General features: G+C 34.4%; 1 protein-coding gene across 9 annotated transcripts in view; it reads right to left on the reverse strand.

Moving 5' to 3' along the window:
- Positions 1-26,721, reverse strand: part of SYNE1 (spectrin repeat containing nuclear envelope protein 1) — a 295,330-nt gene that overhangs the window by 211,471 nt on the left and 57,138 nt on the right. For all 9 annotated transcript variants that reach the window (XM_085217048.1, XM_085217047.1, XM_085217052.1 and 6 more), the window contains exons 5-15: positions 25,119-25,202; positions 22,544-22,636; positions 21,255-21,433; positions 19,115-19,311; positions 18,870-18,979; positions 10,219-10,326; positions 9,252-9,389; positions 8,527-8,691; positions 4,478-4,590; positions 3,752-3,920; positions 628-724 (exon numbers count right to left, since the gene is read on the reverse strand). In XM_085217048.1, the coding sequence (XP_085073174.1) occupies positions 628-724; positions 3,752-3,920; positions 4,478-4,590; positions 8,527-8,691; positions 9,252-9,389; positions 10,219-10,326; positions 18,870-18,979; positions 19,115-19,311; positions 21,255-21,433; positions 22,544-22,636; positions 25,119-25,202 (1,453 nt within the window). The remainder of the gene's footprint in view (positions 1-627; positions 725-3,751; positions 3,921-4,477; positions 4,591-8,526; positions 8,692-9,251; positions 9,390-10,218; positions 10,327-18,869; positions 18,980-19,114; positions 19,312-21,254; positions 21,434-22,543; positions 22,637-25,118; positions 25,203-26,721) is intronic.

Consider the following 26,721-nt stretch of genomic DNA (forward strand, 5'->3'; position numbering starts at 1 on the left):
TCTCAGTGGAGATTAAAGTGAACTCATGTCTCTAACTATCTTGGTCAAATATTGCACTCTTGCGTTCTCCCTCAGTGCAGCAGTACTGTTCAGGAACTACTGGAGATGTGTGTTGAATTAGCTACACTTTTGTCTCGTGTATATCCGATACAACTGTCATTTGGGTTCCCCTTACAATCTTTCACAGTTAATGAAGAAACGTAAATCAGTTAGGAGATACTTTTGTTACCACAACAACCCTGGGACCAGCTCTCTTGATGTTTTTATCTTAGTGAGTGAAGCCAAAGTGGGGAGTGCCCCAACCACTGAAACATGTCACTAATTGGTTCATTGACATACTATTGGGCACAGATCAACAATTCAGAAGTTAGAATGGACCAGCAGAAAGAATGATCACTACCTTCTGAACATTAAGGAAGTTAAAAAGTAACGGGCTGCTCTGTACCAGTTGTCCTCATGCTAGAGAAAATGCAAAATTGCTATCACAAGCTGTAGACTTTCAGGTGGATTCCAGCTGCTATACAGCTCTACTGCACAAACAAATATTAGAGCATCTTTTTTAAGGAGATATCTATGTCTAAAGAGATAAAATGTCATCCCCACAACAATAGAAAAGAAGGCATTTACCTGACCCATTTGCTTTGGCATACATTTCAGCTGCTCTTTTCAAGATCTGGTATGTAACTTCATATTGCTCAAAGAACTTACTATTTTCAATAACAGACTGAAAAAGACATATTACAACAGAGAAAATAAATATAAATGTTAGAACACGTTGTCTGAAATTACACCGGGAGAGCAATGACAGCTTTTAATTTCATTATTTCTTCATTTATTTATGAAATAATATTAAAATTTTATCTTTTCAAATTAATAGTACAGTACTGTTTCCCCTCACAAATTGAGTTTATTTACTTTGCCTATGGAAATAATATTTAATATATTATCAGTTTGTTAGTAAATCAATTGCTGAAATTCCTAGAATATTATACATGGAACATGCAGAAACTGAACAATTAAAAGTTACATGATCAATGAAATAATTTTTATTAAAAAAAATATTTTCAATTTTCTCCCTCACAGAAGGCTTCCACCAAAATAAATAAATAAATAAATAAAATAAAATCCTGCTAAATGCTTAAAAACTTTCCAGATTTTTTTTTAAGAGATGAAATACACATGACTTATCCTTCAGTTTGCTTCTACTTTCATTGCAAGTGGTAAAAATAAGATTAAAGAAACAATGAAGAAAAGATGCTGCTTTTGAAGTGCAAAACAGTTCTTCTCCTTTAGGAGTGGTATTTCCACCATGCAATATGTTACAGAATAATGAATAATTTATATGGAAATATTATGGCCACATAGTTGTATCTCTATTTATCACTGATGCCAAATGGCATTGATTTTTTTTTTAATCTGTCAGAACGTTTATTCTTTAAATGCCCTTTATAATTATATACCTATGTAAGACAAAATTATATTATACTGTATCTTCCATTATCACTGCTAAAAAAAAAGGGGGAGGGAGAGAAAAAAATCCCTTTTTACAGGACTTTTACACTGCCCTAAAGTACTTAGCTAGAGTTTTGGAGTGATTTTATAACCTATACATGCCATGCCTCCAGCTGCAGATCTACACATCTAAGGGAAATACATTTCCATTATGTACATACAAGTTCAGGAATGTCAGAAAAGACAATCTTTTATTTGCACAGCTGTAAGTTTGGTAATATGAGGCTTTTAACAATACTAAAGTTTCAATGTTTAACATAAAAATTTTCAAAGGTCTGTTAAGGTCCCTTAAAAAATGTTCAGGTATTCCCAAATCTATATAGCATATATTGCCAAAAAACGTGTTAATACAGTGATGGCAAAAAAATAGTGCTATGGGTTAAAAGCCATAGATAGCTGTATCCAATATCTCCATTGCAGCTGAGACTTTGGTACAATATATTATTTGTTTGATATTGTACAATTTGTACTGACCTTTATTTCTGGTATATGACACATAGATGAAAAGATGGAATAAATTAGCAACCAACACTTTTATTTTTAACTACGGCACACAAATACTTTCTGGCCATGTGTTATAATTCAGAACCTAACTACGCATGTTCTTAGAATGCCAGTATAGCTCTGGCAGACAAACATACTCTTTCTTATTTTTTTTTTAATTTCCTGCTAATATAATCACCGAAGGTACCGATTACAGCTTTCCTAGTTAAGACTCGTAATTAAACAGAAAAGGAACATTCAGCTTCTGCTCCTAGAAACTTGGCTGGACTGCCAAACAAAATATTTTTCCATCATGGGACACTTAGAAGGAAATATAAATTAAGGTAACCAGGAATGAAACTGAGCTCTATCTTCTTGTCTGAGTTTCCTCATTTTGATGTCATACAATTTCATAAATGATGAAAGGAAGCATTTTCTTTTCCCTAATAACCAGCTCAATATTAGTGATTGGAGAGCATAGAAATAACTATGGCAATCATGAAATAACATGCAAATTCACCACTTAATGTTCATTTTAAAGCTAAATATAAGAAGAAATAAGAAATCAAGATAAAATAATTCAAAAATTAAGATATCTACTCCCTCGTTATTTCTCTTGACACCATTTAGTAGTCTCTGAGACAATCTTATAAAGCATACAAATGGACTGTAACTCCTAGCTATTGCAAAACTCTCTAGCAAACTATCTTACTGTAAATGTTTACCTGAGTTTTGCAGTTTTAAAACAAGGCTTAATTCCTGAAATATTTGAATCTTTAACTGCTAAAGCTTAGACATAGAAAGTAAAAAGTATCTATAGCCTTCAATTCTCACTTTGTGTGAGGAACTTTGAGTTTCAAGTTTGCTTCCAATGCAATGAAAACTAGCAGGATATACGGGCATCAGTAATTTTCTCTAGTATCCTGTCTCATAACACTTCTATAAGTGTATGAATTCCTTCCAAACTGAATTTTCCTCATATGGATCAAATAAAAGAGAAAAAATATTTATCCCAGTCCTACTTTTGAAAGAATCCCTCATATCCTGATGTAAAGTGATGGTACCATCCTACCAGACATTTGACAATGCAAGCAAGATTTTAACAAAATACAGCAGCATATGACTAAATGGAAACATATCAATGAGCATTTGTAAGTCAATAGCCTCTGTACCTTAATGTGATGTATGTATGATGCAAAGTTGGAACAATTTCTTTGCAGAGGAGAAATAATGTAAGTGGATAAGTAGAAAAACCATGCCTTGGAAGAAAATGATTCCCCAGCAAGTATAATACATTCAACAAATACGTGAAGACAGCATAACATTTTTTTCTCCTCATTTGGAGGACCTTAATAATACGTGAATTCTGGAGGACTGCACCCCAAAAACCTCTTCTATTTCTGCACTTAATTCACATACAGTCAAATAAAGTGCATCTATGCAGTCGTAAAACAAGAAACTGAATTCTCTGAAACTATTGTCTAAAACAGTAAAAGTCTAGGATTTAGAACTTCGAGATATTTTTAGTAAATTAATGGTCAGACATGGTTAGCAGTTGATACATATAATGCAGCATTTCGATTTTTAACATTTTCCTCCAGGGGATGAGAAAGACACTGCTAAGATACTCTATATAAATGTAGTTAGAGGTTTTGACTGACAAGTCTCATTTCTCTTTCAGTTCTTATTAAATTCTAACAATCTCAGATGAGAATATTCCAGAAATAGTGACAAAAAGACGACAACTCCAACTTACTATGTAATTTTGCAGAAGTAGTTCCACTGAGTCTCTTCTTCCGTATTTAATAATCCATGATTTTAACTTTGATTCTGCAAGGACTAAGAGTGACAGTAGACGGTACTTCAGTTCCAGGAACTCCATTTTCAACAGATGGAGCTCAGATGAAGAGACAACAAAATTAAACCTAGAAAATGAATCATATTGTAGTAAAATACATCAACAATTTTTTCTTCCTTCACCCCCCCTCTTTTTTCCCCACTTTCAGTCTTTCTTGAAAGCTTTATTTACAGTTCAGATATTTATGTAGTCTTTCACCTAATTACATTTAATTATGTATGACAATCATTCTGATAATTATTATTGAATAGCAAATGAATTATAATTCCATTTATTCATAGAAATAATCAGTTTACATTACTAAGTTTTGCAAAGTCATTTTTCTTAAATTCATTCTGACTGTTGTTACATAACATTTCTTTCATGGGCAAGTAATAACAAGATTGATGTTAAAAAAATTATTTCTTCCCAAAACACAAAGCTTATGTTGATTCTCACCAATCATTAATGCACAAGGCTTTTCAACAAATTTTCATTTACATTCAGAGAAGGCTTTCCTTCCAATATTTACATGCTTGCAATTCAGAAACATTATTAGAAAGCAATTTGTACATGAACAGGTTAAAAATCAAACAGGTTCCCTTTCATCCACAGAGGATTTTCATTTTGGATTGAAAGCCTTACCTCTCTGCCATATCCTCTAATTGGTCAGGTGGAACAGGCACTCCATTAACAGACCTTGCCCCGTGGATCTCATGGAATGTCTTTTTGTGACCTTCTATGTTTTTCAATAGATCCTGATTTTAAAGAGAGAGAGACAGAGTGAGAGAAAAGGGGTGGGGGAAGAGATAGAGAGACAGAGAGAAGGCTCACAGTAGGCAATCTAATAAGCACATTTTGAAGCCTGTACTGATGACTCAATGTAGTTAACTATTTGATCATGCTCTCACATTTGCATGCAACGGTATGCCTACCAAAAATCATTTACATTAGGTTGAGCATTTACACAGGGAATGGCTCTGTTAAAGCCGTTTCTCACAATTATGAAAGATTTTAAAGCAGAGAATACACTGCAATGGTTTAAGAAAAGAAGAAATCTTAATTGTATTTAAAAAAATGCCCAAAATGCAGTTTGTAAATACTCTAATACCACCATTGTACAATCATGCTAAATTTACTGTTTACATCCTTACAGCAGATACTAACCTTTGTTAAGTATTGATTCAAATTTTCAGCAACTAATCTCTATATACAGACAGAATCCAGAGGTCCTTATGTAAGTATCTATTCAATATTCAGTGAACTTCTCACTCTTTCAGCTTCAAAGGATTTCAGGATTGCTCTCTATATATTACACAAATGAAGGCAGAATGTGGTACTCGACCAGTATTCCTGTGATAAGAATTGTACCAGCAAAAACCTTACAGCAGAGCACATTTTAACTGTAACTAAGCAACACCGCTTCAAACAGCCTCCTGGAGATTACATATTAAAATGAATGACTGGCAGTAGTCTTTGCAGAGATACGGTAACAAAAACACAAAGTGCCCAGTGGCTGAGAGGACACAAAACAATGGATATTTTGCTGCAAACGGACAGCTTCTGGCTCAGAGTGCTCAGAAGCCTGCGACCGAAAGGGAATCATACAAGACTGCTCCCTTCTCACTTTGGGGAACAAAGTTCACGCTCACGTATTGATCACATCTCTTGGCTCTGTCCATCAAATAGTCATGTTTAGTGACCCACCAATGTTTTCACTGTTTTCCACTTCAGCCAAGACCTCATCGTGAAAGAAATGAATCAGACTTTCTCAGATACAGGTGGTGGGATGGTATTACCATGGGGAAAACTCCACTGAGGATATCCTGTGACTAACATACTCTCACATGAAGGAATGACTTGGAACAGGTATCACTTAGCTGCATTTGGGATCCTGCCCAATGAAGAGGGATTCCCCTAATAGGTAACAGTAAAAATGAAAAACTGTACTAATGTCCTGTGGAAACCCAAAAAGCCTTTTATACAATGTATTCACCAAGAGAAATCCTGCAGTGCAAATTAACTCATGAAGAGCACACTATCCTGAATTTCTCAATCTTGGTGGAATTAACCAAAATCTTAAACTCTTGCTTAATTCCCTGAAGGTTTGTATAAGTAAGCTGGTACTTTTTGTGTTAGTATCAAATTGATTGTAACGTATAAAGTTCACTAAAATAATTCATTATTAGATGAGACAAAGATATAGGGAAGGTGATGATGTTATCTGAACAAACACAAAAAAAATTGAAAAACTTTCTGCCAAACAGTGACTGAAAACAATTTTTTAATGCGTTTCTGATACTACCCAGTAGCACACCAGGATATGACAATGCAAATCCTAGTGACAAAAAAAGCTCAAGGAGCCAATATAATTATACAAACTTCTGCTGAAGCTTTCCCTTTGCTGTGGGAAAACTCCTCTGACACAAGTGAGCATAAGTCAAAACTCATTTTTTTAAGTAGAAATCACCCAATACAGTACTTCTGATGCTTGTTTAATACAAGCATTTTTTTTAATGAATTTATTAAGATAAGGTCTGTAGTATTTACACTGTAAAAACAAAAGAATTTGACTTGCTCTTTTTTTTTTTTTCCAATGAAAGTTGAATCTTATGAATCCTGAAATATTTTATATCAAGAAAACTAATGAAATATAGCCTTCTGAAAGGATAAACTTTAAAAGATTACAATAAACAACATCTTTCACACAGTTTTAAATATTATTTTGGTTAAAATTTATTAGCTACCACTTAAAAGAGCTGTTCTATAGCTAGTTCTAATAAAGAATAATTAGGATACACAACAATCACAATTGTTCCAAAATGTCCATGAAAATTACCAGCTTTTCATTATGTGGAATTACTTTTACTAAAAAGTGAAAATTTTTAATGGAAAAATAACAATACCATACCCATAAAAATCAAATGCACATCCAAACACAGACATACAAGTTTTAAAATATTAATGATAGGAAAAAAAAAACCAAAACACCACAATATGAGACAAAACTGCCTTATTTCCATACAAATGCAGCTTTTGTATACCCTATTTCTTTCTCTTTCCTTGCTGTTTCAGTTTCTTTCATCACCTCTCCAACAACTTTTCCCTATAATTTTCTCATGTTTATTGCATAGACAAACCTCACAATTTTGGTTTTAAAAGAGAACTTATACTCAGCAAAGAGCAATGACAATGATATTTAATATTGTCTGGAAAAATTCCTCTTTACCACAGCAGAGGAGACTTCTTATGCTATTTGTCTTTGCAACACAATGAAAAATCACTTTTTTCGCTATTTTTTCCCATCTTGGCAATAATATCACCTGCACTAATCAACAGCACACTTAGTATGTTTGCACTCTCTCTCTTCTTTCACATAGTAAGTTCACATGGCTGAATTGTGTACCCAGCTCATCAGTTCCCTGTGGAATTTTATCCAGCAGAAATGGAATAAAGAAACAGTTGAAATGGTAGTACTTGGTATCTTTCAAAAAGTAGAAGCAGCCACAAACAATCTTGAATATCACTTGTAAAATATATAGATATCACAGCTGAAGTTATCATGGAAAAACAGCTCATTTTTAGCTATCAGAAAGGTGACACTACTCATATCAATTAGCCTTCAAACCATGAGTATTTTGTTGATTTCACAGAATCACAGAAACACCAAGATTGAAAAAGACCTACAAGATCATCCAGTCCAACCATCCACCTATCACCATAGATCTCACTAAACCATATGCCTCAACACAACATCCAAACATTTCTTGAACACCTCCAGGGTCGTGAATTCACCACCTGCCTGGGCAGCCCATTCCAGTGCCTGACCACTCTTTCAGAAAAGTAGTATTTTCTAACGTCCAGCCTGAATCTCCCGTAGTGCAGCTTGAAGCCTATCCTCTAGTCCTATCACCAGTTACACGAGAGAAGAGGCCAACACCAGCTCACTACAACCTCCCTTCAGGTAGTTATAGAGAGCAATAAGGTCTCCTCTGAGCCTTCTCTTCTCCAGACTGAACAATCCCAGCTCCTTCAGCCTTTCCTCATAAAGCTTGTGCTCTAGACCCCTCACCAGCTTTGTTGCCCTTCTTTGAGCCCACTCAAGGGCCTCAATGTCTTTCTTGTAGTGAGGGGCCCAAAACAGTATTCTAGGTGCAGCCTCACCAGAGCTGAGTATAGGGAGACAATCACTTCCCTGTTCCTGCTGGCGACACCGTTCCTTATACAAGCCAGGATGCCATTGGCCTTCTTGGCCACCCGGGCACACTGCTGGCTCATGTTCAGCCAAGCATCAGTCAATACACCCAGGTCCATTTCCTCTATGCAGTCTTCCAGCCACTCCGCCCCAAGCCCGTAGCGTTGTCTGGAATTGTTGTGGCCAAAGTGCAGGACCTGGCATTTGGCCTTGCTGAATCTCATCCCGTTGGCTTCAGCCCAGCTATCCAGCCTGTCCAGATCCCTCTGTAGGGTCTCGCTACCCCCTGGCAGATCAACACTTCCAGCCAACTTGGTGTCATCTGCAAACTTACCAAGGGTGCACTCAATGCCCTCATCCAGGTCATCAACAAAGATATTGAGGACAGGCAGAAGCACCAACCGCTGGGGAACACCACTCGTGACCGAGTAATAATCAAGGATCATTAGCCTTGAAAATAATGAAATAGAGTGCATAGAATCAATGCATCTGGATCTACCTTAAGCTGTTCAAGTTTCCGGTGTATAATATTTGCTGTCTCCTCATGAGCTTGCTGAATGCTTACTTCTTCTCTTAGAGCAGTCTCTGCTCTATAGAGCCAAGCACCTATGGTACCCAAAGGTGCAGGAAGAGATTTATCAAGATGTATGTGCCAGTCAAACAGCTAGGAAATAAAAACAAAAGCATTGAACTTATTTCCTTGCTCAATTATATAAACAAGTACTATCAATCATGAACACTGCAATTTATTCCTGCTATTGCAATCAGGTAAAAATTAGCCTTAAAGCATTCATAAAGCATTTAGTATTTTTTGCACAGAAACATTATTTAGTTAAATTAAAAATGTTGTATTAGAATTTTTAGTTATTGCTAGAGTCACTAGAAATTTTCATTAAAATTTTGCATGTCAAGTGTGCATTGTGCACACTCTACAACACTTTCAACTTGGCTATGCACTGCTAACACAATTTCAAATAAAAGGAAACCTCAAAGTATTTTACTTATCTTTAAGTTCATATTCTGTCTATGCATGAGCAACTATTAAAGATGATGATGAAAACATTCACAAACCAAATATAATATAATCCAGCATCCTTGGAGACATGGTCCATATTTAGTTTCCAAATGCCTAACAAAATTGATAGCAAATGGTTTAAAATTCTAAGTAATTTAAAATTCTCATATTTAATAAAAAGTGTATAACATAATAAGTTTTCAACTTACCCTGGAAGAAACTCTGTCCCACGCTTGCTTCACTATAGCTTGATCAAGTGATAATTTACCATCTTTCCTTAAGGACTGGGTTACAAGTTCAATAGGTTTCCTTTTCATCTCATACTGGATTCTGAAGTGCTTAAATGACTGCACAAAGAGAAAATCAAATCAATGTAATACAGAGTCAAATTCTGTAACATTATGGTCACCTGCATGACAATTTTGTAATGATAGCAGTTTTAATACTTCTCATAAAGGAATAGCAGTTAACTCGTGTATTTATAGCCTTTGTTGAACTGTGTTTTATTTAAGGTTTTAATAGAACTTAAAATTCCCAGCAAAGTATGTGTAAGACTTAGGTATTTCCCTTTAGTTACCAGAGGGCTGAACCCTGTCCAAAAGTAAATAGTAATTGAATAGAAAAACTAGCAAGTGAATTAAATGCTAGTTGAGAAAGATAATAATTACTTTTAGGAAACAGTTAAGCTTCAGGAGAAAAATTAGGTCAAAATTTCTGTTATAGGTTTAGACATTAACTTTTGAAAGAAAGGTTAAAAATGAAGAACTAAGCCCTGTCCTCTTCACCTCTCACCTCACTCAGCTTTCAACCATACCTCCTATTGGAGCTATATAATGTAGGATCTGGAAAGACTGTACAGACACATGCTCACTTCTAACTAGGACAGACCTTATTCATGCTGCTAGAAAAAGCTCTCTGCAAGGAAAACCATCTGTGCACTGCTCTATGTAGCAAAGTTGGAGCTGTCAAAATTACTCCACCAACAACAAGTAACACAATTTGAATCCTTATTTCTTTGAGCTACAATACATAAAATTGCATATATGTACAATACATCAAATTTTATATATATATATATATATATATATATATGCAGATGGTATAAAATACTGCAGTGCAGTGTCACAAAATGGTGATAATTACATCTTATTCCAAAAATCTTTCCCAGTTGCTTACCTGATATTTCTCCTGTAAGCTTGTTTCTGCCACCTGTGCCCGTGCTAAATCTCTTTCAAACTGTTCTGCCCACACTTTTAGGTCTCTCAGCATCAACTTGTCTTCCTTCTATGATTAGTACAACCACACAAAAAACATTGCATCCTATTAGTACCAGTGTCAGATATAGTCCAGAACTGAATATCTCTGTAGCAATGAAAGGTCATTAGTTATAGTGAAAAATCAATGGAAACCTCTGGGCCAAATTCTCTCCTTGTTTACCTTCATATAGTCTAACTGAAAAGCACTTGAGTGGAAGGAACAACTCAACATTTAGACACAAATCTGAGAGAGGTGAAGTCATGGCTATTTGGGTCATTACCGTGTCAGAAATACTACTTGCAGTTCTCATCTGCTATTACATTAATAGAAAGTTCTTTAAATATACCACAACATCTAATTTTAGTTTTCCACATACATTCAAAGGGAGTTTCAGTAAAAGCTAATTGATTTGAGACAGGAGAGGATTTATTATCATTTTATCAGTTTATGACCATTTTATCATCTTGTCTACTACTGAACTACTACTTGGGGTGCAGCAACATTAGAAAGGAAAGTGCAACAGTATGATCCAAGCTTACACATTTATTTTCTTAGTGACTTCAGGACAATCCTTGACATCAAGTTGTATGTACAGAAGCTAAAAAATATTTTGGTATAGAAGGTTTTAACAAGAAAAATGAAAAGAAACTAAGAAAATCTGGTTCCGTTCAATTTCTTTTGCTTCCATGACATTTTATGGTTTTAAAAACAGCATACTTGTTTTACAGTTTTGCTTTAACACTTCAAGTCTATCATTGGCACGGGTGCTTTGCAAGGCTGGTCTTCAGAATGCAGTGACCTGATAGCGAGTAGAAAAATACTGGTAGGAAATCTCAGGTCTTTAAGTGTGTTATATTAGAAGGTTAGCAGACAACAGAAAGCTTTTTTGTGCACTAAGAACACTAATCTTTAAGTAGGATACAAATGTCCATCTCAGATTTCCAACTGATAAAAGACATGTTCTAGCTAATAATTAGAAACCACTTTTTGAAAGCAAAAAGGTTTTTACTGTAAAATTGGTGACTGTCAGAAACACATCTATTAAAATGAACGAACAGAACACATTATATCAGCTATGAACATAAAATGAGTGACTAAGACTAAAGCATTACATAAGAGAAATAAAACTGGACCTTAAGCATTTTAACAGCTTAGAAGTATTGCTTCATTTCAGCTGAGGATCATCTTTGATGTATTTCTGCTAATTCTCATACTGATCCTCTACTCAAACCAGTGGTAGTTGGCTGGACAGAATTTGCATAATAGAATGTGCAAATATCACAGGTATTATACTTGTTAACTGTTAATTGGATATTACAGCAAGGTTAACATTGTTTTATGGCAGCTGCATTAAAATAAAGTTCCCTACAGCTCAGGTTTCTGTCTTCTGACATGTGCTTAGGCTGCTGCCTGAAAAACAGTATGGGACATCTATGACACTTCCCTGCTCCAGCTATTTCCAAAGCTGGCATTTCCTTTACTTCACAGAAGGTCCCTGGATGCCAGAACTCCTACTGCTTCCAACTTGTCACATAATTTAAATACAGAGAAGAAAAATAAAAGCACTACTCTTCTGGCATGATGATTTGCTCCGTGTGTGGAAAAATAACGTCAAGATTCTTTGTGACAAACAGCAAATTCGTGATCACTCCCATGTGAGGAAAAGAGTATAAGAAGAGAGAATTCTTAACTCATTCAACCACCAAAAAAACCTAAAATCTTTGGAATTAAGGGCACTCCATTCACTAGAAATGATAACTTTAATGATAGACTATTGAAATCTCTATTTAGCAGTCAGCTCCATGAAGCCAATACAAAACCTTGCATCTTAATGGATTTAAACAACAACAATCCTAGTAATTGAAACTTAAAGTAAGGTATTCCTGAAGTCAAGAAGAGAATGAATGTTTAGCAATACTATGTATACTGCTTCTGTATACACTGTAACTTCAATTTTGTAAAGCATGAGATTTTATTCTCAGTGGATTACATTCTTACTGGTGAGACTCACTAAAGATAAGACTTTGCAAGAGCATCTGTGGCCACAACTGTTTCTACAGAAAAGTAAAACAGGTATTTTGCAAGATTTCTATTAACATTGTTTAATTACCTATTGTTAAAAATTAATCTGACCAATTCTTTCTAAATAGAATATCATCAGCAACCAGAGAACTTCTATGGCACCTAAGTATAAAGAACACAGGAACAGCCACATCTCTCTTAAATTACAGTACGGTTTCTCTGAATTTAAGTGAGGAGATAAAGCTGAGAGGTAACATCAAGTCTTCTGTGATTTATTTAAATATTTTTACTATTTAATCAGACAATTATTTGTTTACTTGAACTCAGAAGATGAAAGCATTTCAGTAACTGCCTCACTAGATGGTATTAAAGTCATTGCACAACACAAGAAAAGCAGAATAGGCATATCATTCCTATAGATATTTATTCATTTTCAGAGCTTTCTATTTCAGCATATCACTTGTCACCTGCAAAGTTGATTCTGTGGTCCTTGTTTGATATAAAAACATTTTAAAGTTTTGATTTTGATAACCAACATAGAAGATTTCTCAGGCACTAAGAAAAGTGCCACCATTATTCTCCATGTCTGATGAGCTAACTCTCTTAATACAAGACTTTCATCAGTTCCTAGTGGTTCTTAGTCTTAATAAAAAAATATTAGTGTTCTTACGAATACTTAACTGTTTTCTAAAGCTTGCACATCTTAAGTAGCAAACAAACAGAACATAAACTAACAAAGAAAAACAACAGAGAATTATAAATGTTTGTTCTTTCCTCAGCATGAGGATCTTCCATCTATGACCAAAATTATTTTAACTTTTCTAAGCCACTATGGCTTATTTTCTCCATGCTACATCCAAAGAGCATTTTAGAGTATTAATTTATCCTCACGTCATTCTAAGAGCATTCACTGACTTGCAGAGAGGAACAACAAATCTGGAGTACTCAACCACCAAAGAACATGAATGAAAAACATCAGAGAAAACTGCTTATTAATTCCAATATGATAAGAGGGCACAATTTAAATTTACATATAAAGTTCTTAGATAGAGAAGTAAAAACTTTAAAAAAAAAAAAAACTAAACTGTCTGATATAATTAACAAATTACATGATACAGAACTTTTTGGTTCTTATAGAGCTAAAAATATATATCTGCATTTAATGAGAAACTTGACAATGAACTTTTTTTTTTTTTTTTTTTTTTGAGTTCTCTAATATGTAATTATTAACCAGAAGAAGTATTCAAATTCTCAGGCACAGCATGGATAGAATTTTCAGACAGGAACTTTTGAAACTAAAATAATTTATCTGTTTTTCAGAGATGCTGAATTACTGTATTGGCTATGTGCTGGGAAAAAAAAATAATCAAGTCACTTCTACAATGTATATATATGAAATCAATTAATTAAGCTATTCCTCTTGAAAACACTGAGTTATATGAATGTGTTACTGTTTGCACAGAAAGACTCAGACTGACAATGGTACCACAGATGTACTTTGAATGCTGAGCCAAGCATCACCTTCAGCAATGAGCTATTAAAGGCAGACAGTAAGCTACTGGAAGAACTCAGGAAGTTATTTTTACAGTCACTGCTGAGGAAAACCCTCTTAAAACTGGGAACACTGATGGTAAAAATAGGTTGGAAGTGAAGGGTTTATCATCTGATTTACTTGTTCATTATCAGAGCACAAGAAATGCTTTACAACAGAAATATTATGAAAGATTGTGCTTCTTCTGTATGTAAATTCATAGTGAGATGAAGCAACTTCTATCACTTCACCTCTTCATTATCTTAAGCAGTAATGCAGGACTATGTAAGGCTATGATTTTATATTTTATATTAAGGTCCACTCAAAGTTGCCTAAACTTTTGCTTGAATGGATTGAGTGGGAATAATTCTGCTATGGTTATTAAACTTCATTTCAATATATATGAGTACTTGTACATAGCATGAGATGAACAGTTGATCAACCTATTTCTTATAGATTAGCAAAAAAGGCCAACACAAAGAAACTACTGTTGAATGAAAGTGACTCTCTGGACCAGGTGAGACTACAAACAGAACTGACTGGCTACAATGACAGCTGCTATTTTTCTCATTACATTTTCACTCCTGCAATCTTCTAGTTTTATCTGAGTGTTCTGAAACGTATTTGAATGTATCTGAAATTTGTTTGAATGTTCATTCGATATATAAAATTCCATCTGTTGGATTTCTCAACTTCTCAGATAATACTAGAAAGTTTTAAGTATTTAAACGTCTCAGATAGTTACAAAAATATATCCTTTAAAAAAATCATACTTATGTGAGAACAAAGAGCTGAGCATATCATGTAATTAAACATGAATGCTCTCTCCTTCAGACACACATACCACATACACCACTTACACAATCATATAATCAGTCTAATATCTATTCTATAAACCTAAGAATATACAACAATATCAATCTAAAATGAAAATAGATGAATAGATACAACAATTTGTAATCTATTTTCTCATGTTTATATCTGTAATTAAGAAAGCATAGTCTGAGGCTTATTATAGGTAAGTTGACTTTTCAACATTTCTATAAAATTATTTGCAAAATTAGGCATTTGGCTATAAGGAATAGCTATTGTAAGAAAGTAGACTTAGACTCATTATGTTCATCTATTTCCTCTTGTGGAAAGAATAATTTGAGGGTTACTAACCAATGTCTATTAAAATATCCAAAATCAAAAGTAGAATATGTTCAGGATAAAACATAAAAATTACGAAAGGCCCAAGGCAGGCCCATTATTCTGGAGCATATTATCCTTACCTTAAATTTCATAAAAGAAATGACAAAAGTTGGGATTGATTGAAGTTCCTAGCAACATGAAACAAGTGAGAAAACAAGAGGAAAAAGAAAAAAAAAAAAAAAAGCAAACAAAATAAAACAAAGCAGGTAGAAAATCCAGAAAGAACAATACAAGAGCTACATGTGCAAGAATGCAATTAAAGATGTACTTAAAATATTATCAAATGCACGTGCCAGTATCATATCTTGTGAAGATCTCTCTACTACATCTGATTTCTGGATTACTAGTCACTATGTGATTTGTTTTATCTGGAAAAAGCAATTACTTACTTTAGAGTAACTGATTATTTGTGGTGTGTTGCTTACACAGACTCATATATGAGCACAGCTGATCCAGGCATGATATATTAGACTCCCTTTAATTCGGCACATCCATCAAAATTCTCATGCCTATCAGTGATCTATGTCCACTCTATACCTGACTCCCTAGTCCTCTGAGTCATAACTGTCAATTCCAACACTTTTGTCCTTGGATCAAAATGATAGCATAAAACAACTTCATAGAAAAGGATCTAAATGGAGCCAGTTCATTATGCAATGTGTATAAAGTCCCATACCGCAGTCACTGGCTCGAAACAGTGAAATACATTGAAAAAATGATACTGGATAGATATAAGCTCTCAAGTATTCTTGGTTAAACTTTTGGCAAACTTGAGTCCTCTATTTCTCTAAATTCTCTAAATATTTGTGATATATGTCACAGGGAAAGGATTTTTTTTCTTTTTTGTACTGTGGGATTCTTTATGATTTTTTTCAGATAATCAAATCTCTTACACAGATCTTTTCTCTTTAAGATATTTGATCTATTCTCAAGAAAATCATGATGAGTTTGGTAGACTACTACACACAGAGTCCAAGAAATATAAGGACAGTAGTTTACATGGTTGTGGACTGAGTGAAAAAAGGGAAGCAAGAATTAATGAAGTTGGATCTTGTTGACTGCAAAATAACAAGATTAAATAAAATATCCAGATAATCTTTGGCAAATGTCATTCAACGATATTGCATTATATTATGGAGAGATTCTAGTTCTTAAAATTCAACACAACATGAAGTTCAACAATACATAGACACAAATATTTATTTCCATACTTATTGTATATTTAAAGGGAGTACTAGAAAATAAAATTTTAATCTTATATTAAGTAGTATAATAATCTTATATTAAGTAGTATATTTTAATCTTATAATTAAGTATTAATATTAAAATACATATTAAGTATCATATGAATTTCTGCACTGCAGTGGGTCTTTCCATTTCTTAGCCCACATTGTAAATTGTGCATGGACTGGTAAAAAGTAGATAAAGCATGATTTAAATCACCAGATTACATAAATTTACTGTGAACATGGATCCACATTAATAGCACAGCTAGTAGGCCAAAGGAGATAATCCTTCCCCTCTCCTCAGCTGATTAGAACACACTTGGTGTGTTCTGTCCATTTCTGGGCTTTTCAGCACAGGAGAGAGATGGTTATGGCCTAACAAAGTGCTACAGATACACTGAAGGGACTGGAACTGCTCTCCAATGAGTAAAAGCTGAAAAAGATGGGATTATTAACTTGGAGAAGAGAGATCTCATAGTTGTATATAAAACCCCTAGGCGAGAGTGCAAAGAGGACAGTTCTAGGCTCATTTCAGAGGACCCCACTGCCAAGGCAAGAGGCAGTGGGCACAGAATGAAACACAAGGGGCTTTCTCGGAACATCAGGAAAAACATCTTTAGTATATTGGTTGCTGTTTTTCTGGGATGCACAGTACATGGTCTTTCTAATGTACATCTTGGCTAAATGAACTGATTGGAAAAAAGTAAAGGAGAGATTACTCATTTTCTCAGTGCACAGAGCTAACAGCGTATCAGATATAAGCTATTCTGTGATTATATATTCTTTTTCAAGAACTATAATTCGTTGATTCTGTTTTGGGTACAGAGACATATGCAAGATCAGATCAGACATATAAAAGTTTTGTGTTGTTTTAAATAGCAACATTTGAGGAAACCATATAAGTGAATTGTATGCCTTAATGATAACTACAGCTAACAGTGCAGCAATAGGTAGAACAATGTTTATTGTCTCTATTCACTCTAACCTAAAGCTCCTATATCCATCATATAGCTTTCCTTAGGAATTTTGCATTATTTGGTTGTTGTTGTGTTTTATTTATTTATTTATATAGGATTCATCCATCTCTAAGAATCTAAAATCTAGATTCTTGTATATTGCCAATCTACAATCAGCAAGAGATAGACACATTTCTAGATGGACATTTTTCTTAAGATGAATAAATTATCTTAACACTGCGTAGCATTTCAAAAGAATTTAAACTTCCTTAGATGAACCTGACCCTTAGTTAGTGATTGATGTCTTGGAATCTGATTAAAAACAAATCCATGCAGACTTTATTTTCCTGTGAGTGATATACTCCCTCTATTCTTAGTCTTTTCCTATTCCCCCTGAAGTCTAGTATAAGGAAATAATTATCACAGTGTTGGAGTACCTGTACCTGAGAGAGATAACCTGTCAAGATTATTATCTGCTAAATTCCTAGGGTATTCTTAATTCCTTGTTTCCTAAAATTAAGCACTTTCAGGGTGTATTTCATCTGACCTGTGTTATGTACTTGCTACAGAACAAGATGCATAGAGCAGCAGATGTTACTGTATTTTTCTGTTTGTCAAAATGAATTTAGATTGACTATCTCAGTAGTGACTTCTTAGTCAGATGACTCCAACCTCATAGTAAGTGCATACGTGTGGCTTTTAACAGCAGGAGGTAGGTGAGAGGCGAAGAAGATTACTGACTTCCTCAGGCTCTGGAATCAGACAGCAAAGCTACAGCTACTATGCAGCTACAGCAAGGCTATTAGCCACACCTAGTAAAGCTAAACATAGCCAGAAGGAAGGAGATTCACTCATTTCAAAGCTCTTCTGTGAGTGTCCGTAAGGAAACCAAAGAAACATAAACAAAAGTATTGCCTCTTTCTCTCTTGCTGGGACTGAGCAGATTGTCTCAGCAGTGTTTCCTACCATTTGGCATGAAGGAAGTAAATGATCAGGATTAGGAAGTGAGTCAAAATCACTTGGCATCTCTGAGTACAATCCTTTGCACTACATCCTAGTGCAAAGCCAATATACTATCATATTCAAAGCACAAACAAGAAAAACAAACAAACAAGAAAATAGCAAAGCAATTCCTTAGAGAAGTCTAATTTTATTATACAATAGAAAGAAATCCAAGTCAGAATCTTAACTGCCTCTCAGGCCTAAAAGTCCACAAACTGCCTCTAACCATTGTCTAGGACAGCTCCTTTTCCTATCCACGGTTCCACTGCGATAGAAACAGAAGTGACGAATTGTTTCAGACAACAAACAGCTTCAATCTTATTAGTATTATGCTTGAAAAACTTTCAGAAAACTGTAGGATCCACTGGTTTGCTACCATTTACCATATCTGTTTCTCCTTGCTTTGGCTGAAAGGAAAATCTCGGCAGGATCACCATTCTCTTTTCTCCATTTATGCAACACTGTAGCACTGGTTCCTTTATTCTCAGTTAATCTTTCTTAGCTTTTTTTATTGTGCTTGCTTTTCACTTGAATTGCAGATCAAAACAATATAATAATAAACTATGAGGGCTACAAGATGTGTTTAGGAAGCCCACTCCGTGATAAACTGATTTCTATAAGTATCCAAGAGAAACTTACGTCATTCTCCTGCACATCAGCCACTGTATGATGAGGATCAGGATAGTACTTCAAAAACTGGGCTACATAGGTCATGATAGACTTTTCATCTGGCTTGTCAACATTCACATCTATACAAGTATAGAACACAGTACAGTAAGTGATAGCTAAATGGCAGAAAATAATAGTTAAAAATTTAAACACTATAAATCAGCATGTTTGGTTTAACTCATTCAAACAGTTCAAGCATTTTTAAATGTAGATACCTTCTGGATCAAGGAGCCTCGGAATCCCTAGCTCTGTTTCTGCGAGTGTGAAGGCTTCTTCCAGGTTTTCCCTGTTTGATCTTCCTTTTACTTTCTCCATGTCCACTAAATCTGGACGGATAGCATGAATAATGGAATGAAATGCAACACCGCTCCTCCAACTTTGTCCAAAGTCTTTGATTTCAATTCCAACTTGCCTTAAGAAGATAAAAGAGAAAATAGTTACTCATGTAAACATCAAGACAAAGGGAAATCCAGGAGGAGAAAGGATGCTCCAGACAATGACTACTTATCATTAGGCCTAAAGCACCTATTGTTCCTACAGGGCTGGTCAATTCTGCTACAGTTCCATCTGTACAGTGCATAAATTAAACAGAATCTTTTAGTACGCATACTGCATGTTTCTACAATGAGCTCACTAGTGGCAATAAGCCTAATGAAATACACCAAGTTGCACACACAGTCTGTGGATGTATGCAGTTCCTTCCACTGCTCTCCATGAATAGAGAGTAGTTTATATCTCCCTGCATTATAACTACCACAGTTAAGTACATCAGCATCATACAAAAATAAATACATAAGAAGAATGGCAGTAATCTGCTACCTTTTAAAATGAAAGCATTAAAATACTATAAATGACATCACTGGGTGAAAATCAGGTGAAAACGTAATACAAATATATTTTTATTCTCATCAAAACATGAGTGAGACTATTATTTCCTCCAGAATTCTTATATTTTCAATGAAAAATGCACATAAACAATGAAGAAATGCCAATAAATAATGAGAGAAGAATCAGAACTGAATCACACTTCTGACTGCTGCTTTTAAAAATAATTCTGAAAAGTACAATTGTCCACAAACTGCAAGCTTCCTTGGAAGACACATTTGACATTAAGGTAGTCTTGCCATTGTGAAGTTCACAGGAACAATAACACTGCAGGAATGTTTAATTCAAAGACCACTGCAATCACTGAAAACTACCACAGACTTCAATGTGTCCTAACTACCCTTTGCAAATTACAGAGTAAATGAGGTGTAGGCAAAAAAAGTACTATTCTTGCTCTACATTTCTTCCAACACATTTAACCTATTCTTTCCATAGTGTTGAAAATGTGATTTACGAGCCTCTGCTTGTTTGTGTTGATGTGTCTAGAAATTGCAGCTGACCACTATCAGTAGAATGTCCCTTCCTAACAAGACCTCAATAGGGAAAGTGCCAAATCAGACCATATTGCACTATAAGTTTTACTGTGTTCTACCTGCTTATTGGAAAACTGGAGGAAGTCTGTGTCTCTATATTTCTTTTGTCAGAGGCACTATTCCAAAACTTTTCATTTTCCTTTACATTAATGCATGATTGATTTTTTTTTTCAAATGGTGCTGATTACTTAATTTTAAAAAGTCCTTTTATTTACAAAAAAAAAATTTAATGTCTTTTTTTTTAATTCTTACAGTGGAAGCCATTAATTACTATTATTTCTTCAACTGAATATAATTTTTTTACATGAATTTTGGAAGATGAGAAATCTTGGAATAATTCTACAAAACACAAGCAGGACTTTTAAGGTTAACAAGGAATAGCGAGCATAACTCTGAAATAAATTTTGTTTTACTTGGCACAACAGACTTTGTTTAAAAAGAAAGAAAATTCAGGGCAGTTATATAGTAATAAGTCCTTTTTATCTCAAAACCGCAGAAGAATTTTCATGATTTTTCATCACCTGTCTTTTAACAGGAAGCATTGAAATTCAGTGCAGAATTCACATGTGCTGTCATTGAGTAATGCTGTCAGTGTGGGGCTAGCATTATAGCATCAAGTGTTTGGGCAGCAGAAATAATGCAGTCATTCAGATAGCTAATTCCCCTTTCAGTTCCTCCTTCTATCAAAGATAATCCCATTCGTTACTCAGAGCCTATAAAATGTGATTGCTTGTAAAATTAGTTCAAATTATAAATAATTACTTGCTTGTTGTTATGGCAGAATAGTTAGCAGCCTCTGTTATCATAAAGAATATGATCAGAGAGCAGTGCTATATAAACACAGAGCAAAAGGATAGACTCTGACTGAGAGAGTTTAAATTCTAAAGAAAAAGTTTGCACCTAAAATACAAATGTAATTCATCTGCAGGTTACTTACCTTGCTGCTGTATACTGGATCCATTTTAACAAAGCCTTCCTGGCACTTCCTTGGACCTTGGTTACCACCTTCCGTTTGCTTGGGGGACTTGCAGTTTCTGAACTGACAACACTCTCTACAGAAGACGCACTGCTAGACAATGACTGCAACTGTGGAAGATTGCTGGTGAGCTCTTCAATCTGTGCGGAAAAAAAGAAGTTAATGGATTGGCTTTGTGGATAACCCGTTTAATTTCCACCTGTCTCTTAAATAATAAACTAATAGGACTGACAAAGTAAAGTTGGTCAGAAGCTGTCACTGTTAGATGCTGTATTTTTCAACTGTGCTCCAAAGTGGGCTCAAAGATTTTAATGTATGTCTGTACCTATATAATGGTTGTAATTTCTGAAATATAGAAAACCTAGCAATCATTGACCTTCCTGACTACATACAGCTACAATAATGTGCGAATGTGTTATCTAGTACAACAAATTATCATTGAAATGATCGACAATGGCTTAAATTGAGCTTTAATGCATATTATAAAATGGTTCGGTAATTTCAAAGAACACTTGCTAAATTAAAGAACTTAAATGACCTTGATGATCACCTTGATAGTTCTTAATTTAACATTGTACTCTTTTGGCATAAATTTAATTGTGGCTCTGCTTAGATGTAACTTGTGATGAAGTAGTCCATGTACTTTAGGTAGCGTGCTTTAGCAAAATTTGGTGAGCATTTATAGCAGTTATTTGCATCATGGTTTCTGTCAAAAATAAACCATTAACTTGACTGACAATCTGGCTGTAACTCGTAAAAATTATATCCAGAGGATAATGTAAGATTGGTCTCCATCTAAACAGTTTACATCTAAGTATTATCCTTGCAAATATCTTCACTTTCCAGTGAAATCAGCATGTTTATTTGTATTATGTTAAGCTTAATTGCTGTGTGACATCACATGCATTGGAATTAGATGGAGTACAGTCACCAACGAGGTTGGTAATGGCGCTTATAAAAAGAATCCAAATTCCATAGTTTTCTTTTACTGTTCTTTTGCATTCTTCGGAGTTACTGGAAGTATGTAGTCTAATGATAGAAGAAAGACATTCTATGCTCATTACCAAGACAGGTATCTTAGTTTAAGCAATGTGAAGCAGCTGTATCTGCTGCTTTATTCAGCATCAGATCCTTAGTTAATTATATAGTATCAAACATGTAATTAAATACTGAAAATGCACTAGTTCATTTGCAACAATAAGCTCAACCACTGTTTGAGGAAGCAACACTGAGTTTAAAAAATGTTGTACCTGAAAATATAAAATTATGGTCCACACCAAGCCAAGCACAATAGAAGGCCGACCATCAGCAATATCAGTTGAGTTTATGTTGACAAGCTTTATCTATTTAGGAAAGAAAACATATTATTACTACACACAAGAAACAATAACAATTACAAAATAAATAGGTTTTATATTTTAATACATTTTTGTAACAAATTAGGAGTTTCTTAATATGAAAGTATCCCATAATTATGTAATTTCACTTGCATGTAGTTACACATAATTAAAGAGTTTTAGGTCCATAGCATGCTAATATTGTAGAAATAATATTTAACTTTTATAGAAAAGATAAAAAGTGATAAAAATTACATAAAAACATTGTACAAACCGGAGATCCTCGGTATACAGACTAGCATGAAAAGTAAAAGGAAAAAATGTTACAAAAATAATGTTTAAGTGATTAAGTAAATGTGTTAAGTTTAAAATGTAAAGAAAGTATAATTTTGCTATGTATAAAGGAACTAACATGTAGACAATGTTTAAGAAAATTGAATAGAATAGGTAGTATCAGAATATCAGAAAATACACTAATCATTCACTCAGCAAAACTAAGAAATTCTGCCGTTAGTCTTGACATTTAGGAGGGGGCTACTAAACTGTTTTGGCACTCCAAACACGGCCATGGAAAAGGGTTATGGAAAAACTTTGGAGAATGGGTTCAAGAAAAGCATGAGATTGACTTCTAGTGACATTGTTTGTATCCACAAAACAAAGCAAAAACTGCAGTCCCTTGAATCAACATCTGGAAGCCCACTAGACAATGCCATTATCTACCTAAAGAAAAAAAGCACCGTAAGTCTCATTCTTTTAGCTGGCTCAACTCCCACAAAAACTTTTCTTTTTCTAGAAAGCAAGGTTTTACTTATGGATATTACAGATAAAAAGAGTCATGAGGACTCAACTAAATCTTTTGATTAGGCTACTGCTCATGGGGGCATAATGTATCTATTCTAGTTATTGTTACATTTGTCTTATAATTCATTAAGAAGAATTTAAATCTATTAAATATACACTTTAGAAGCATCAAAAAGAAAAACTCAAACCAAACACAAACAAACAAACCAAAATAAAAACAATAAAAAAGGTTTGGTCCAGAATAACATCAGCAAAATCTCAAGTGTATTTCTCAGTATGACAGCCAAAATCTGTCTGGATTGTGAAAATATGAAATTGAATAAATCTGTAATAAATGTTACTTGTAGGAGAGCCCAGGGAGGAAGGAGACCCCCAGCACACACCAAGTGCCCCAGGCAGCCACTCATCTCCCTTCATTTGCCTGCAAGTAAAAATCAGGGACTGCGTTTAGCCACTGAAAAAGCATTTGTTGTCTGAATGCATCCCCACCTCCTCTGAGAGGAAAAGGGAGATAGACTGTATAGATGCATTGTCTAAGCTGCATTCAGCCAAAAGTCACCTACTAATGCACACCAATCTATCTCGCATATTGTTTATTTCCATTTCCCTCTAGAAGGCAATCTGATATACCAATATACAGCACATACAAAAAATAACTAATAGAGAAGAAAAGTCTCCAAACTCCTGTTGCATTGCATTACAGAGAAAAAAAATCCATTCCTTCTTATACCTGCATTGAAAAAAAAAATAAACTGAAAAGCAGAAATAAAAAGAATGTCTCCAATTCTAATTAAAAAAATAGATATGTCAGTGTAGCACAGGAAGATTGCTTTTATTTTATATTCATACCTAGAATACATTGAGTTTTTTCTCAAAATCACTGAAGAGTTTGCAGGATACAACCTTAAAGATCATACAGTTCCAGTCCCCTGCTGTGGGCAGGGATGCCTCCCACTAGATCAAGCTGCCCAGAGTCTCATTCAATCTGGCCTTGAACACTTCTGTGGATGCAGCATCTGCAGACTCTCTGAGTAACCTGTTCCAGTACCTTGCTGCCCTCACAATGAAGAATTTCTAATATTCCATACGAACATACTCTCTTCTAGATAAACATTATTACATCATGCCTTATCAATACAGGCCCTGGTAAAAAGGCCCCTCTTGATTATAGGCCCCCCTTCTGGAATGGAAAGGCCAGTACAAGGTCTCCCCATAGACTTCTCGTAGACTGTCTTTGTACTAGAAGTACCTCACCACTCTAATCATCTATCTATCGTTTTCTATCTATATGTTGAATTTTTATAAAGCTTTGTTACATCTTGTATATTACATCTAAAATTGTCATAGTGGTGACTACAAGAATCAATCCAGGAATTAACTTGGACTTCTGTTATGCTAATAAAGGGTCATACTGCTCTAAATTCACACATGTATAATTTCAAGCAGTGTTTTGTATGTATAGTCATAAAGGAATGCCTCTACTGAACTGAAAATTGTTCTTAACTTTGATGAGAACAGAAACAGGGAAGCAGGGAAGAGTTAAAGAATACAGAAAATAAAAGGAAAAAGATAAGCTAAGGTGATTCTAACTAAAAAACCCTGGAAAATTTTTCCTGTCGGTTGCTACATGTTAGTGTTGAATCTTGACATTTTTACTTTACAGCAGCTTTTGTGCTATCGAACTTACCCGTCTTCCTTCTAGAAACTTAAGTGCTGTGCCAATGTTGGCAACCCAGTGAATTCTCTTCAGATGACGTCCTTGCTCACAAGGCTTTAAGGAAAAGAAAAGTGTACACTCCAATTAGATGTATTCACTTTGCTGAAAAAAAATATTCCACATAATTACAAACACATATGTATATGCCATAGCCTGATTTACCTGTACAGATGTTTCTAGGAGCAGTCAAATTGTGTTTTTGCATAAAACCAACAGAGAAGTTGGAAACATGAATGCCAAAGATCTAATATCAAATAGTTTTAGTTGTTTAATAAATTCAAAGATTTAAAGGTGAAAGATTTCAGCTTCAGTCTGTAGACTTCATAAAATCAGAGAGTATTTTTCTTACATAAAATAAACTAATTATGTTTATTACATGTATCTGAGAGAAGTTAAAAGTAAAGTCTCTAGAATATTTTTGCCTGAGAAATCGAGCTGGTCATTATTATTAAAATTCAGTGTGCCATGAAGAAAATTTTGCTGAACTTCAGGCATGTAAGTTAAAAATAATAACAACAAAAAAATTATAAATCCTTGAATTAAATCAAGAACATATTTTAGGCTCCTAATATTCTGAATTTGAATTTAGAATGTCCCCTTAATATTATATTGCAATGTAAATATATAACTACTGCCATTTAAATTTGTATTGATAAAGTTACCTTTAACAAACATTTATTATAAATTCTAAAATTCTTTCTGAAGTTACTACAGAACATAATACTCTGTTACACATGTTATACAATCAGAAACTGCTCTCCTTCTGTGATTTGTATGGGCAGGATATTATCTAGCAAATGTCAGTTAATCGGTACCTTCTCTAAAATTCTTTCCCTGTTTTACCATTATGTTGTCACAAGAGGGAGACTTCTCATATGAACAGAAACAGCAATTGGTACATTTCAACAAAGCAGGAATACCCTTGAAAGCATAGCTTACTTCTCATTAAAATCTCTTTACAATCACTCTTGCAATATGAATTACTATTAATTTCAGCTAACCCCTGCTGTATGAACAAGAGGCAAAAGAATGGAACATGCAAATTTTGTGAATGTAAGGGAACAGGCAAACTGAATGGTAGTTGTTCAGTTCTGAGGTACTGCCCCATGATACATGAGCTGGTTTGGAAAAAGTAAGAGGTCTTGGCTAAAAATGTTTAATTTCTCTCACCATCAAAAACACATTACTAACTTGGGTCCCAAGAGAAAACTTATCTGACATGTACAAATTGTAGCCTCATTACACTGTGTCTGTGAAATGCCATTTGGTATCAGTTAAGGCTCTTTACTGTGGCTATGTATCTGTCTGTGCACATGAATATTAGACCCCATGATATCTGGGGGCTCACAACTTAAGAAGAAAGCCATGAATTAGACAAAAAAACCTGTCATTATTTCTTCAGGACATACAGCTTGGGTTTCAGACCATGTTTGTGTCACAGTAGTAACACTATAGTAACAGCAAGGTGAATTGTAAAGACTAACATAATCAAGTTATTTTTATGAACCAGTAAGACAAAAATGAAATAAAATATATGAAATCAAGATTATCAGTCTGCAGTTATCTCATTTTG

The sequence above is a fragment of the Meleagris gallopavo genome, chromosome 2 (genome assembly GCF_905368555.1).
Source record: "Meleagris gallopavo chromosome 2, MGAL_WU_HG_1.1, whole genome shotgun sequence".
Lineage (NCBI taxonomy): Eukaryota > Metazoa > Chordata > Aves > Galliformes > Phasianidae > Meleagris > Meleagris gallopavo.